Here is a 17,581-nt window from a genome sequence, read left to right as displayed (position 1 = left end):
GGGTTACAAGAAGTCGCTCAAGTAATCAACACATAGGAGGTAGAGAATCTCAGAATTCCTTGCCAGGTTAAAGAAAACAAGTAGGTTTCTGTTTTTAGAAGTTTGCCATGAAGCAGTCATATAAACTAGTTGACGTATTGAAGTTTACATAAGCATCTCCTTAGAGGCTCTTGCTTTTGCCTGGGCAAATCATAGAAGCTCTTCTCATTTGCAGCAGCATTTCTAAATCCTATCCATAATTTCTTTCTAATATACAAAAGTACTATTAGATTGGTAAATTTGCCATTACATATTGAAGTTTACATAAGCATCTCCTTAGAGGCTCTTGCTTTTGCCTGGGCAAATCATAGAAGCTCTTTCTCATTTGCAGCAGCATTTCTAAATCCTATCTATAATTTCTTTCTGATATACAAAAGTACTATTAGATTGGTAAATTTGTCATTACATAATACACCTTATCAGAGGCTGTAAGCAGAAATATTATCAGCAACTGGAAAACAATTGAAAACTTGACTAAAATCACTGCTTTGGCAGAATGGATACCCCTCAGTCCTTAGCACTAAGCCAAAGGAAGTCAATCACTGTGCACCCAATATCAAGGGATGCATAAAAAGGTTTGGGATGAAGATGACTATACTGGAAAGATGTATTCCTGAATAGTGATCATTTAAGACCTTGGAGGAAAAACATAAGACATTAATTTAAATAACACTATATAGCTCAACAACCAATTCAGCAATGCTCTTAGAAGATCAGAACAAGTGCACTGAAAATTTTTGTACCCCACTCCATTTGATTGCTGCCAATATACTATTCAAACATTGTTGCAAGAGAAAGGAATTAGCCTAGACTTGTCGCTACTGGTTCTTCCCATCAGCTTTCTTTTCTTTCTCAAGTCTTGCTTTATAAGTTTATTGATTACTCTATTAATATTTTGTAATCACCATACTTCCATTAAAGACTTCAGTATTTCAAATAGATAACCACTTAACAACTTTACTTTAGCTCTTACCAGCTTCAAAAAATTTGTGAAGTGCAATGAACAAATCCCAAAAGAATGTTGATAGAGAAAAAGAATTTTAAGTATTACTAAGTTTAATCCTTGCTTTCAGGTTGTGACTCAATTCCATCTTCTTTATGCTAGCTTATACAAGAGAACAATAAATAAAGAAGGAAAAAAACCATTGAAACTACCAATCTAAATCTTTACTTTCCTGATTGAATGAAAAGGCAAAGAGCAAAGAGCACACAAGCTACCTTTCTGTCTTTCTCCAGGAACAGGCAAAGGGCAACGTTCTTCTTCACCCCATTCATGTCCTATTGTCCATGTGTTTTGAACAATGACTGGATTTTCTGTTATTTTATCTCCTTGAAGGCGCACATTGTAATGCAAGACAATAGGTGGATTTGGCTCTTCGGGAAGTTGCGACCCTATAAGCTCTATATAAAAGCTTCCCAGAAGCCCATCTGGAATGCCAACAACAGTGATAGAAGAATCTTGAACCAAACCACAAGGAATCTGAAGTTTAAATCTGTCACTTTTAAATTCCGTTTGATTTATCACACTTAAAGAGTAGGGACACTGTTCTTTTGTATGGTTCTTGAAGCTACTACCATCTTTTGCAATAAATACTTTCTCCTGATTAATAGAATCTAGAAGATCCTTCCATGCTACGACTGCTTCTTTTACTGCATCAAATGTTTGAGGTAAAAGTTCTGTGTGATTAATAACATGCTTAAAGTGATTCCAAGTTTGTAAACTCTGTAATTCTTCTTCTGTAAGATTTTTCCAAGAGAGGAGATGCTGAAAATCTTCACCAGGAATGGCCGGAAATTTAATCACCTGATCAATGTTGTCTGGACTCTGAGAAGGTTGGATAATTTCATTCTGTTCCACATGAAGAGGATTGAGGTTTCTGAAAAAATTGAAAGGTGATTGTTTTGGGGGAGAACTCTCTAGTATACTATACCTCAATACCAAAATTACAACTAAGAAAATAATTAGCGTGCCTCCTGACCATTTCTTCATTGTAAGCATACTGACCATTTCAATGACAACAATAAAATTCAAATATTGTCTCTTGAACTAATTTTGGAAATTTCAATGTCTCAAGGATTGCAGCATTACACTTCACTGGCTATTAAAATATGATTACTGTCAAATATTCTTAACTTCTTTAATGACAAATCATCTTGGAAGTGATCCTGAAAACATTGAGTACCTCCATCCCTCTCCTCTTCTATCATCAACAACAGAATAAAACTTAAGAACTGCACACCCACAACATGCTGCAATAGGAAAGTACCTGTAGAATATAAATGTGATTTTCCATCATATAGAATTTGTCAATAAAAATAAAAGGAAGATGCAAATTCAATTTTTTATCAAGAAATTTGATTACTCAACCATGTATGACTAATGTCACTTCTGACACCTATGATATATGCCCTTTTCAATAATGCATGCACATTGAAATGCTATAAACACACATGGCATGTTCAAGGTTTAGTAAATCTGATAAAATGCAGCAGAAGTGTGCTACAAAACTACTGCCATTTGCCAAGTCTTTTGTTGGCATCTCAAAAGATTAAACTGGACAGGAAAAAGAAACATTAATCAGGCATTCTGAATCTAACTAAAGCATTATGATATTCTGTCAGAAACAAGATGAATTGCTAATAAAAACATATCATACCAACTAACATTTGAGATCTTCATCTTGTTGTAAGAAACAATAGCATGCTTCTTCAAACACAGATTCATTTGGGATGTTCAGATAGAATAAATTGGGTCCTTTTCATGTCCAGAACATAGTTGTGTTCTATACTTCTATTTGAATCTGGAAATGCATTTAGTTACAGGTTTACTGGTGACACTTTCAATATACATGATCCGGTTCACCTCTTCAATAGGATCCTCAGATTTGTTGTTCTGTGGTGATCTCTATTTCACAATCACTCCATTTAATGGTGGTTCTTTGGTGTTTGAGATGTCATAGTTTGTTATGGTAAAATAGAACTCTCTGGTTTTACTTGTACATCCCAGTTTTGTCATTTTGTTTTTTATTCAGTCACTTTATTCTCTTAGTTTTATGCTATGTTTTATTAAATTTTATCAGGTAATGATATCCTAGGGTGATATTATTTCTAAAAGGATTCAAAGAAACTTTGAGTTCAGTGATTCTCACAGGCAGATGTAATTGCAAGATAAAAAAGGAAAATGTATCTATCAAAGTATCAAAGAAAAAACACAGTTTAGATTACTTTACTTGGAAAGGAAAAGGAAGTGATCTCGAAGAGATATCCAACTAAGGCAGTAAGATTAAAAAACTCCACATGAAATGAGTCGATGATATTATAAAGTCCCAGAAGGATCTGGAAATGGAGCAACTAATCCTAATCTACAACTAATAGCAGCAATTCTATTAATAAGCTTTAAAAGACCATAATGCTCTGGAACTGAATAGGTTTAAAGATGACCTTAGGGATTAGTTTGGCGAATGCCTAATGCTCTGGAACTGAATAGGTTTAAAGATGACCTTAGGGATTAGTTTGGCAAATGCGTAGGATTAATTTCGACAGTAGCACCATATTCTTAAAATACATGGAAACATGGTGATCGTGGAAGCATATATAGGTGGTCTCCAGGCTCCAAATATGATTGACGAGCCACCAATGAATGTGAGCAAGAAGACAAACAAGGAATTAATTAAATGAATGATCAGATGGATTTATAGCATGAGAATATGACAATAAAGAAGTTAATAATGCTACTTAATTATCATCCCATTTGAATCTTGTATAATAATTCCTCAGCACTATGTCATGTTAAATATAATAAATGGAGTATACGACTGTTAGTATCTAGTGCTATTTATTTACAAGTATGAAAGAATGGTATATTAATCTGCTGAACCCAGTGGCTTCATATTAGTCAGCAGTTGGAAGAATGATACCAAAGCCTTAAGGTGCAGAACACAGGATGACCATCAGAACACTTATCATATATTGGTGTTATTTAGTGGTCGACTCTACTTCATGTTGAGAATTAGGCCATCAAGTTATCATTCGTATGTTCCGTGGTAAGTTATCATTAGTATGTTGAGGATTGGGCCTTCTAGGTATCATTGTGGCACTGTTTAAATATATTATATAAATTCAGAAAAGTAAATCAAGAATAACAACACAGCCAATGGTCCAGGCTAAGTCATCTGGTGCATTAACAGTTTTTGAAATCACTAACGACAAGAAAATGTATCTTGTGTTTGATGTTTAGAATTCTATGAATATATAAGAAAAGAAAATATGAATACAGAGACAGATCTTAAAGAATGACGGAGTGCACTAGCAGGAAAAAAAAATGCCCCGTACAGAACAATACAGACTCACTCCAAAGAGATGGGTACGAATCTTTACATACCATTCCATATGGCCTATTTTTTATCCCAGTTATTGTCAATTCCATGAATGGCGACAAATAGAATGTGCCTCTTGTATGCGGTATCCCAAAAATTTCTCAATACATTTCCAATGCTCATTTAAAAATTGCAGAATAAATATACAGCTAAGCTAGCCACCAAATTCAGATGAAGAACATCATGTTCCTTCAACATCAAATAGATTGCGATCAATTCTTACAATATTAATGCTAGAATGAACAGTAACATGAGAGCAGGGACTTGTATATATGATTGGGAAGCATTTAAGCATTAATAATGAAAAGCTCATCATCAAACTCTGTATTGTTTAAGGATCGGTTGTTACAACAAATTTATTTCCTGTTTAATCATTGTGGGAGCCCACAAGATAAGTTCCAATGATGGCATTGACTGAGGTATATGACAATAGGGTCCCAATCCTATGAAACTTAATTCGAAGTTGATCCTCATAGCCAGAAAAATTAGGTACAAGTAGATGCCCAGGTACTTCCTTGTGATGCTTACGACCAAGACCTCAAGAACTACCTGCGGAGAAGCACAAATCATTCCAGGCTGGTTATCCTAGACCCTCATAACGTGAGAGCTCACAAATTTAATTTCCCTGTCGGCTCTTTTTCCACCCACAAGCTGAAATTGCAAGTTAGTTGCTAAGCCTGCTACTACAATCACCAGGGGCAGACTCAAATTCAATTGTAAGTCACTGTATACAAGGAATTATCATGTGTTGCACTGTCAACAATGTTTTATGCCAATCAAAGACAAACTGGTACAGAATCAAACAGGCAATGATTATGGTCAGCCCAAGTTTTATTGAATTTGTAAGGTCTTGGACTTTCAAAGAAGAAAGCAAAACAAACAAGTAACAATGTCTTAAGCCATTCCAAGTACTGGGTATAGTCAGGGCAATGTTTTACTGAATTTGTAAGCCTCTTAAACATTCAAACAAACTAACAATTCAAACAAGTTTGTTCTAAGGTATTAAAAAACAACTCTAGAGAACTGTCATCCAAGACAGCGGTGACAACTACCTTGGCTTAGATGGATTATCAAGGCTTGATTTATCATAAAATTGGTCAAAGGGTCAAAACTGAAAGAGGTGTAAATTGGAAACATAAATGAGGTAAATGGTCAGACTATCCTGAAGGTTTCAACAAGAGGGAGTCATGCACCAAATGGTGTCTCCCTCTACCTTCTCACCTTTTACGAACTGCAACTACTGACCTGAAAAACTAACTTTACCCCTTTGTCTTTTATCAACTGCGACCACTGACCCAAGACAGGTCACCCTTAAAATTTTCATCAAAGATATAGTTAAAAACGCCATGGCCGCAAGCTAAAAATGCCACCTTTTACCAAACGCAACTAACCGAACGCAGCCCGTGCCTGAATTAAATTCACTGGTCTCTGAAGAGGAAACAAACAATTGTACTGAATTGGGTCAGCGAATTAGTAGGCTAATTTTTATGGCAGAACAAAATTTCGGAGAATTCGCCATCAATCCAGGTTTCTACATAACATGGATACACGACACGCATGTACTAACAGCGAGCCTATGTTTTCTCCTCAATTCTATTCTACAGCATATTTATTTCTAATACTATGAATTTATGTACTGGGAGTTTGCCTAACTCTGCACTTATGAAAGCCTCCATCAGGCCCACAACATAATAGTATACCCAAGAAAAACATAAAACAAAAATCTAAAACATGGGTCTGTTACCCAATTGGTCATCAATTCTGTTTCTGTAACATTTAAGCGTTCTAACTCACCTCAATAAGCCTGAATTTTCTTCACCTCGATGCATGCATGGTTATGTGATTTTACACTGAATTCTTCGTTATATTAATTTCATGGCTGAATTTTATTCCCGTAACATCGGGATAACCCCTGTTCAGCCAATTAAGGTGTTCGAGTTTCAAACCTTTGAAACTTTGAAGATGATCTCTTATCAAAATTGCCGTCCATGCCGGCCTATGTAGGAAACATGCACTGAAATGGACACCTTCGTAAAAGGAAACCTTACAAAAGACAGAGTCCAGGTCAAATCTTTGTTAAAAGTCATGGGAGAATACGAAAAGTACATAGGATTCAGCCACGTGTCTAAGAAACGGTATTTGAGCTGGTTCATTCTGGAAAATCGGACAACTTCAGCGATTATTGTAAAGATGGAGAGGTGATATTTGTCAAGACTCCCGAAGCCTTAGGTGATATAAACTGACTCTTTCTATGATTGGTTCAAACTTGTACACAGCCAAATGTTATGCACTGCTTTCCTTGCCAAAGTATTAGTCAAAATGATACACCCAGTCTTTAAATGAGTAGTAGCTGATATTAATTTAGTGGAAAATAGCACACCTCCTTTTAGAATAGGAAGAATGGAGAATAAATTAAGTGATTGGATTAAATTAAAAAGGGCGGTGATTGGAGTTGGTGCAATTTGAAATGAATTTTATTGATTTCATATGAATAGAAGATTGAGGATTGATTGAGTACTGCATTATAGGAGTAATTTCAATTTTCAAATTCAAGATCTCGTGTAATAATGTAATTGATATTATTTCATGAGTGTTTATTTGTTTGTCTTTTGTTTTCTATGGAATTTTATTGTTGGTGTAGACATCTAAGTTTGGCTAATGTATTTATATTCATATTAATTAAATATTTTTTATTATCTTTAAATTATTTAGTTAATGTATTATCATTTTATTTTCATTATTAATTAAATAATTTTAACTATTTAATTAATTCATCATTTTTTTCAATTCATCTTTTTTGGTCCACTATAATTAATTAACTAGCTAAGACTTCCTCTAAAAAGTAAATTCAAACAATTTATTATTTTTCTCACTTCAAAATAAATAAATAAAATATATTTTATTTATTTTCTCTCTGCATTTTATAGTTCTTTTTATCCTTCCACCTCATCAATCCATGTGCAATTTTACATCTCGCACTCGAGCTCAAATTTTCTTGTCCATTGATCTTTCTAATCAATCCCTACCATTGAACAAATGTTAAGTGAGACATATAAATAAGACCTTTAGTTATTCATTTTCCATAGTTAACATCATTATTATCAAGAGCGCTTCAATATCCTAGCACTATCATTACCAAGCATCTATCAAGCATTAAGCATCTTCATCTTATCATGTTGATATCAAGATTATGCTACAAAATTTGAGAACAGATCTACATCAAGCATTCAAGCAAGTATTAAAGAAACAATTGAGCAATCTAAGGTCTTTGTTATGATATTATTGTTTATTATGTGATTTGTGCATAGAACTTAGGCTTCATTTCATGATTATGTGGATTGTGACTTTGGATTTTGCATTGCATTGTTTTCATATTATATAGATTCAAATTTTCATACATTTATATTTTGGCACGCTTGGTGGGGCTCATGTCCTTAATTTTAATAAGGATTTTCATGAGAAGTGTGCTATTTTGAAGCTACGGGTCATATTTGCACATTCAAACCAACTAATCACACATATGGGCCAACATAAAATGGATTAGGTATATATGTAACAACTATTTTTCCTTTGTAGAAGAGTTTATTTTATTTTGCAGGTCAAATCCCTGTACTTGGTTAGTATTTCAATGCATCTAGTTATCCTTTCGTACATTTGGCTTATTTTGTCACGTATCTAGAAAGTTTCATTGAGATCTTGATTGCCCTATGCATTTTTGGTCAATTCTAGGGTACATTTGGTTAATTTTACATCACATTTGGCATTTTGACATGCATCTAGTCCATTTTGGGGCACATCTGATATCTCTAATTTTGATTTTAGCAACTAGTTTTTAGAGCCATCTATTTGGTCATAATTGTAACATTTGGTCAGTATTGCAACACATTTGGTCCATACAAGGGCACATTTGGTCACTTATGCAAAACCTTTCATGAAAATGGGAATAAATTTTGATCTACATATCATATTTTTCAAACTAAATTTGGATCTACATGTCATATTTTTCAAACTAAATTTTGATCTACATATCATATTTTTCAAACTCAGAATGTGTTGGGAAGATGATTCAAAGCTCTACATTGTGGATCAAGTTTCTTTTTTATATATTAAATAAAAAATTAGGTAAATTCATTCAAATTCACCCTTTCTTTTCAAAATATCATTTTCTAGGGTTTGTTCCTTCATGGTTTGTGTTTCTTTTGTATGTGTGCAAAATTTCAAGATCTAAAGTTGGTAAAGCTAGCTTGGACTTCATTGGATTGGATCAAGGAAGATTGAAAGGATTAAATAAGTGCACTTGTTCTAAACCCTCTTTTTTTACATTTCAAGTGATCATAGTCTTTATTGTCATTAGAAATTCAATGGTTGCTATTATGTTTGGTGTGTCTTCCTCACATTGAAATTAAGCTTAAAATCAACCTTATGCATTTGGATCTGGATCTAAAATAAATCCTTTATCTTTTAATTCCCAAGGTCTACTTACATATTCTCTCCTCTCGCGTCCTGGCAACAAGCTTAAGGACCACAATTAAATTATCTTTATTTTTTATTTTTTAGGGTGGATGCCTATACAAATAATCACTCTATGGGATGACCTCAACTCTTGTTTTTTGATGCAGTATAAAGAGTAAGGGATGAATCAAAAGGCACTCCTCTTAAAAGTTGAATATTATCGATTTGATCTAAGCCTCTAAGAAATTTATACCTTAGAGAAGTGAAGTTGGAGAATGGGTTACCCTTTCCTCCCTTTCATTTGTCAGTGTTCCCTTTCATCTATGGATTTAAGCCTCGGCGTACCCTTTGTGGTATATAGAGGATACCCCTACTCAAACTTGTAAAGCCTTTAATTGAACTTTTTGGACATCTTTGCTTGTTGTACATTCATGACTTAAAGGATTGATAATCCCAATTGAGTAGGCTTGTTGGTGTGTCTTAAGAGTGTAGATCTCCTTCCCTACTTGAAAGAAAAAGAGGACAAATATCCAAATTGAACCATAAGGAAAGTGTGTTTCTCCCTCATCTCTTGTGTATGTTTGCATCACATTTTAAAAAGAGAGAAAACATAAAAAATTAAAAATAATCAAGTTCAAACAAACTACATGCTTTGCATTTGTGGATTTAGATGTGTATACATTTTGCATTTTCTTTCTATGCACTAAAAATTATTGAATTGGGTCACTGTTAAAGTAAGAATCTTTTGGCAAAATCATAATTTTTTGCTAAAATTGAAAATCTTACTAAAAAACACATTTGGTTGTAGAACTACACATTTGGCACATATCCCCACACATTTGGTACATATCCTAGTGCATTTGACACATATCCTTGTGCATTTGGTACATTCCCCAACATATTTGACATATTCTTAGTGCATTTGTTTAAGCATCAATCTTTCAAAAACTTCTAAATACAATAGAAACATCATAGCTTCACACTATCAAAACTAGAAAAAATTCAAGCAAAAAACTTGAAACAAACTTCAAACTTGTGAACTTAAAATTTACACATGTCAACCACAAGATCACAATACAAGAAAATCATCTTCAAAGTTGTTGATAGAAGATATTCATAGAGATCCTACATTGGAAGACATAAGATAATTTGAGCGAGATCCTAAAGGCATGCATGTCATTGAAATGTTCTTTGATTCAAGTCCTAATTACTATCTTTAGTTGCTACGTGCTAAGGGTGTCACGTTACCTTTGGGTGTTATCATCCCTACTTATAATGAACAAGATCACATAAATTTTACTACCTATAGCTAAACAAATCTAGTTAGTGTGTCCATTCTAAACATACTACTAGTCGACATATAAACTCCACCATATAATACTTCCAAGGTTCAATGAAATTCATATCAAGACACATATGATCAATTCACACATGATCCATCTTCTTCTATTGCACCAACCATCCCTGCATCCACCACTAGCATGGATCGTGTATCTACTCCACAAAATTCTCCTCAAGCAAGCCACATAGCATCATTACTTTTATCCTTATCCACTCTGTTACAAACAATATCCCACATCATTTACACCCACCAACAAACTCAACCAATGACCTCTCATACCTCTACCTATCAACAAACCCATCCAATGTCATCCCATGTGTACATACATAATCAAAACTACATCCCACCTAGTCAACCCCTTGACTCCACTTACATCCTACAAATTCAACCCTTATATTAACTCGTGGTTGAATACAAATCAACCTCCTTGGGCACCTCTAAGTCACTTGGCATCTAAAATTTAGAGCTTGAAGCAACAAGTGATATATATGCAAATGGGACCTACTAGGAAGAGCTACACACTTTAAGACATATACATTTATCACTTTGATAGATCTATAGCAATGATACTTTTTTCTCAAAACTTTGGCATACCTAATTTTGACAAGTATAAATCAAAAGGTGATCCTCATCAACATATTTGAAAATTTTACCTAGATTGCATGGAGGTTGCTTATAATGATGCTTATCTCTTGTGCCTTTTTCCTCATAGCTTGGGAGGACAAGCTATTGAGTGGTTTTCACATTTACCTCATGGGATCAAGTCCTTTCATAAGTTGGCAGAAAAATTCATTTCATAGTTTTCTTACAATATTAGACATGAAGTTTCTATGAATGACCTATACAACACAAAATAAAGAAATGGAGAGACATTTTCTTCCTTCTTACAATGATGGAGGAATTTAGCAAGTAAATGTTCTTATCACCTTCTTCAGAAATAACTTGTCAACATATTTGTCCAAAACCTAAATTCTAGAATGTCCTTTCACTTGAAGATCCAATGTGCTAATATATTTGTTGCAATCATAGAAAAATGCATCACCATTGAAGAGGCCCTTGTTGTTAAAGGTATTGTGAAGATTTACAAGGACAATAAGGATAACCCCTCTACTTCAAATGATAAACCTTGTCTCTCGGATAAGAACAAGAATATTGTCAATGATGGTGTAGTGGACTCTAAATCTCATCCTTTTGGAAAGAGATATGTTTGTTATTGGCTTGTTTGTCATTTGGTATTTTTTCTTTTTGATTTATATTTTAAATCTACTTGTATTTACCATCTTATCTTGATCTTTGATCTTTTTATCTTAATCTTTGATCCTTGAGCTTTTTATCTTAATTGTTATTCCTTGATTTTTTTTTATCTTAATCTTTGATCCTTTACCTTTTGATCTTTGTATCTTTTTATATTTTCTTTCAACCTATTTCAAGAAATCACAATGAAACCTCAATCTTGATATCATTGTCGAGAGTGAAGAATGGGGCATGATCTTTGCTTGAGTTTATATATCTTTTTTTTATCTTTTCTTGTCACCTACTATGAGGAAATTTGATGAAACATTGATCTTGATATTGCGGCGAAGAGTGAGGAATCAGGTATGGTTATTTCTTTATCATTTTATCTTTCATCTTGATCTTTGACTTTTGATATTGATCATTATTTTCTAGTGTGCTTCTTGCTTCATTTAAGATGCTTGTTGATAATATAAAGTATACAAAATAATAGAAGGCATATTCACTAATAATTCATACCATTTTACATATCCTTCCATTATCATATCCTATCTATCTTGCACATTTCCATTCATCTCACTACCCATTTATATGCACTTCACCTTATATTTGATCAACGGGCCAACTTGAATATAGTTGCACACACATCACATCTCCTCCTCATCAAGAGTTTGACCTAAAAAATATCTTTATGGCCATCTCTCAAGGGGGAATCCATCCATCCTTCCATCCTACTTCTATCCTATCACTAGGCATATCTTTACTTTTAGTTTTATATGAAACAACACCATAAAAAGCATTGTCTCAAAGAGGGGCAAAATGTAGACATATAAATCTGACTAATGCATTTTTATCTTAATTTCTCTATCCATATTAATTTATTTATTTTTAATTATTTAATTAATTCGTTATCCATCCAAGGGGTTGAGCTTAACTGGTTAAAAACACTGGGTTCTCACAATGGAGACCCAAGTTCAATTCCCAATAGGGACATCTAAAGTGGAATTTTAAGTTGTGAATCTTGGCCTTCCATAGGATGGGGAAGGTCTTGGGTCAATCTAATCAAACATAATAATAATAATAACAATTCAAAATATTGCAGCTATGACCTATTACCTATCAAAAAATTAAAAAAAAAATTATTTCGTTATCCTTTTCCTTTCATCATTAATTAGATAATTTTAATTATTTAATTAATTCATCATTTTCCCTTCATTTTTAATTAAATAATTTTATTATTTAATGAATTCATCTTTTTGCTCACTATAATTGAATAATTTTTATTTATTTAGCTAACACTTCCTCCATAAATTAAATTCAAATAATTTATTTAATTTTCCCACCTCAAATGAAAATATATATTTTTATTTATTTCATCTATACATTTTATACCTTCTTTATCCTCCCACCTCATCAATCCATGTGCAATTTTAGGTCCTACCCTCTCTCATTTTTTTTCATCTATTGGTATTTCTAATCAATCTTTACCATTAATCAAATGTTAAGTGAGCCATAAAAAAAGACCTTCACTCATTCAATTTTCCTAGCTAGCATCATAAGTATCAAGAGCACTTTCATATCCTAGAACTATCATTATCAAGCATCTAGTATCAAGACTTAAGCATCAAGCCTTCATATTATCATGTTGTTATCAAGGTTATGCTACAAAATCTGAGAGAAAATTTGCATCAAGCATTCAAGCAAGTATCAAAGAAATATCGAAGCAATCTAAGGTCTTTGCTATGGTATTATTTTTTATTATTTGATTTGTGTATCTACATATTAGTCTTCATTTCATGACTATGTGTATTGTGAGTTTGGATCTTGAATTGCATTGTTTCCATCTTATTTAGATTCACATTCTCATACCTTCATAGCTAGGAAAGCTCACATCCATTGATTTAAAGTAATCGAAAAATACAAAAATCCTAGAAGTTATTGGAGTTCATTATTAGTCTCGATGCGTGTCAACCATCCAGTTTTTTTTAGCCTATGGTTCACACAATATCAAGGAAGCAACAAAGAAGTCTAAGGGTTTATTTCACACCATTGGCCAATGAATATATAGGTTGGAATATGTGGTTCAATTTGTTTTCTTTTGGTTACTTATTATGCTAGCTATCATATCAAAAGTCCATCCAACCATTTGCACAATTTTACAAGTTCCTCTATAAGGTTGCTAATTCTCTATTATACCATTGGTTATGGTTTTCTTTTCATCGTTTGTGGCCCCAAGGAGAGTTATATTATCTATGCATGTCATTCCTTTTAAGGGTTTTAATCTATGCGGAATCCATTAAATCAATCACATGATGGCCTATCCTAAGGTATGTTCTCTCTCATGAACTCATTCTTGATATTGTCAAAATATTTGTGCACTATTTCTTAGAGAATTTACTTCAACAAGGTGTGAGCTTAATACCTTCCAATAGGTTCTTATAGTTATTCATTGTGCTAGTATTCATGGTGTATAGCACCTAATAGGAGTTGAAGATAATCTAGCCATAGCTTATTACCACCATGATTTTTAAATTCACATTGTACTCCAAGAGATGTGTGGCCACCTTAAAGATGTAATCAAGCAAGTATTCACTAATCCACTGTAGATAAAAATTTACGAGCATTCATATATTGAGAAGAGACGAATATTTGCAATATTTTTGCATGAAGAAGTTACATGTGAGCATCCCTACACAATTGAGGCATTATTTTTCAACTCTTGTGTCATATATTTTGTTTTACTATTCTATTTGGTATAAATAAGAGCAAGTTGTTCATCATTTGGTTAAATTGTATTAGGTATGATCATGTTAAAGAAATATGTTCAAACTATTATCTTCTCAAGCACTTTTCAATTTTAGTAGCATTCACATTTCTAGACATAATTTAGTGCCTTGAACGGTGATCATACTAAATTAATTATCAATATATGAAATTCTAATAATTTTTTCCATCTAATTGCTAAATTAACTAGTCATTTTCTATTCTCTCGCTACATAAGTTCTATTTTCTATTAATCATTCTTATGTGTATAATTAATAAATAAATCTCATCAATTATCTAGTGAATAACGCATGGTTGTTTTCTTAGATTAATTTGTATTTCTTTATTTTCCTTTAGTATCTTTTTTCATTTTACCTTAACCAAAAGAACTAAATAGAAAGAGCTCATTGAAAATCATAAAATGAGTTGACCATTTAATCATGAAGACCATCCTATGAGTCATGTTCCATAGTCACAAATTTCTCATTCTTGGTATTTATATGAGCACAAGATTTGAGTGAGAGTACAAACATAAATAACTTCAATATGTGTATGGCAATGAATATATTTCCAAGAAATGACTCATAGGAACCAAGGATCTTACAAATCCAAATAAACTTTCCACAATGAATTAGAATGAAAAATATAGATTATCATTAATATATCAATAGATTTCCATAGTCACAAATTTCTCATTCTTGGAATTTATATGAGCACAAGATTTGAGTGAGAGTAGAAACATAAATAATTTCAATATGTGTATGGCAATGAATATATGTCCAAGAAATGACTCATAGGAACCAAGGATCTTACAAAGCCAAATAAACTTTCCACAATGAATAAGAATAAAAAATATAGATTATCATTAATATATCAATATATATCATCCATATTCTTGATCTCAAAGACTAGGTCTATGTTCTTATATAGATAAGGTAGAGGCTAGGAATAAGATTTGAAGAGTAACTATCCAAAAAACATCTACTTAATTTAAACTTATATTTTTAATAATAATAGCATGCATGAAACTTTATGACACGATAAGATTATGAAAAGTGTCTTAATCTTATTACTTCATACAAAAAGACTCGTGTCCAAGGTAAAGTTAGCAAATAAAGTATTATAAGGAAGATAAATGATAATTTGTGTGATTTATATAAGTATTATAAGGAAGATAAATGATAATTTGTGTGATTTATATAAGTATTATAAGGAAGATAAATGAAATAAAATAAACAGATAATTCATACGACCTATTGAGCCTATAATGAGTAAAAAAATGTGCACCTTTATATTTCAAGGAACTTGTTGAAGATATAGGACTTAAGAGGTCCTTATGAGAAATCCATTACTCATGTGCTAGATAAGATTGAAAAGAATAAAGGAGTTATGAATGATATATATGTTTATTTTATCTTTAGAGTACTACTACATGCATGCCAAAGAACCAATCACATTGTTAATAGATGCAAGATATTGATATGGAGCCACCCTAAAGGAAACAACGAAAAAAAGAAAGATAATTCCAGCATTTTTATCTCTCAACAATATTTGTTGAGAGAACTACATCATATGTAGATGAGATTTTTTTTCTAGTAGAGAAGAAAGTGGATACTACATATTATGATTGGGATGAGTATGGTTTATTCAAGCAAGATATTTTATATATTACTAGTTGATACATAGAATATTTGAGCCTTATCTACATCTATACATTGATATTTGTCTTTTGCTTATATATTATTGATGCAACTTATTTATTTTATTATTCATTTTTTGTATTGTGTTTTACCAATGATTTTGGGATGATAAAAAGTATTGTTATTAACAACCACTCTCATCATGTTGACCAAAAATATAGCTTTAATACAAGGGAAAAGAGGGGGGTTTGGCCTAAAAGGGATGGTGAGATGGACAACTTCAATAGCCTAACAAGAGAAGAGAATAAATGAAAGGGATTGATGTGAGGCATTCATATATGGATAATTATTCCACTTCAATAGGCATAAAGAAAAAGTAGATATGTGAAGAAAAGCATTCTAGGATGGATAAGTCCAAAAGTCTAATGAAGACCAAGGAAGGGTCAGAATTAGATGTAAAAGAATGCTTGGATGTGGAACTCTAGGAAATACTTATAATATTAGGAATACCTCAAAACTTAAATATTTTGAGAACCTTATATAAACACAAGGGGAAATAAAAAGAAGAACACGCATATAAAATTGGACTAGGGAGATGTGGGAAATAGAAAATATAAATTTTGGTGCATAACACAAGTTATTACACAAAGGGAACATGGCAACTAACTATTAGTTCAATGACACATCACTTTGAATTGTACAATAAAATATTTGATCATAATACTCATTTAAAACATACTTAGACTATGCTTATGATGATGCAATATTGATTGTTATTTCTTTGGACTTTTGACAAGTATGAACTATTAAATGGTTCTCTTCTTTGACTTTGGCTCTTTATGTCCTTTTAATTAACCTATGAATTATCTTGACTATTTCAAAGTATATATAGGTTTTAAATGATTATTTCTAATTTATTTGAGTTTTCTCAAGCTTGCAATGAACACATAATGACATTTTATTTCAATTTCATTAGCTCAAATGAAATACCTTGCAAGTCTTATTAAGGGCTTATTATATCATATCAAAGATAATGTACACTTAAACAATCATGCTTCTTTCATGGAACTTTTACGTTCATATAAAGAATGTCTAACTCAAGTCACTTTCTTCAAATGGTTTTAAAATATTGATCATCCCACATGCCTTCCATGTATTATTTCCCTTCCAACTTCAAAAAGATAAATACTTTACAAAAGAGTAATGAAAAGAAAGAAACCAAGATTACATTTAATCATATGGCCAGTACTTCTAATTCTAATTTTCAAACCACAAGAAACTTTATAAGATTGAGTGAACCTCATGGGCATATCTAAAAGCAACTATCATAAGAATAATTTTCACGAACACATAAATTTGTATGGATGTAAAGGATAAGGTATATAATATGATAGAAAATAATATTATATATATTTAAGGTGTTAAATATGAAGTAATAATTTGGTTATCCTCATAATAAAAACTTAGAGATTCATACCAAACCTTTCTATTCATACATGCAATCTACCAATATAGATTTTCAAAAGGTGATAGAGAATCTTGCTAATTCTATAGCACATACATGTATAGATAGATATTCTATGGATAAAGAACATGTTGGTTCACCTTGACATTTTCATACAAATACTTTGTGGGGATGATCCTTTCTATATAGAGCATCCTTTCTATCGATAAAGAACATGTTGGTTCATCTTGACATTTTCATACAAATACTTTGTGGGGACGATCCTTTCTAT

The 17,581-nt window shown here is 32.3% G+C and overlaps 1 protein-coding gene across 4 annotated transcripts in view; it reads right to left on the bottom strand.

Moving 5' to 3' along the window:
• LOC131039319 (beta-1,3-galactosyltransferase GALT1) overlaps positions 1-6,498 on the bottom strand; it is a 49,747-nt gene extending 43,249 nt beyond the window's left edge. For 3 of the 4 annotated variants that reach the window (XR_009359183.1, XR_009359184.1, XM_057972027.2), the window contains exons 1-2: positions 6,210-6,496; positions 1,258-2,306 (exon numbers count right to left, since the gene is read on the bottom strand). Coding sequence is in view for 2 of the 4 variants with exons in the window: in XM_057972027.2 (XP_057828010.2) it covers positions 1,258-2,047 (790 nt within the window). In the remaining 2 variants the exon portion in view is untranslated. Of the gene's footprint in view, positions 1-1,257; positions 2,307-6,209 lie in introns of all 4 variants that reach the window. The other variant, XM_057972028.2, reaches the window with a different exon arrangement.
• Positions 6,499-17,581: the final 11,083 nt, after the last annotated feature.

This window comes from Cryptomeria japonica, chromosome 10 (assembly GCF_030272615.1).
Source record: "Cryptomeria japonica chromosome 10, Sugi_1.0, whole genome shotgun sequence".
In the NCBI taxonomy this organism is placed as follows: Eukaryota; Viridiplantae; Streptophyta; class Pinopsida; order Cupressales; family Cupressaceae; genus Cryptomeria; species Cryptomeria japonica.
Note: the sequence above shows the minus strand (reverse complement) of the source record. Positions and strands in the feature narration are given on the sequence as shown.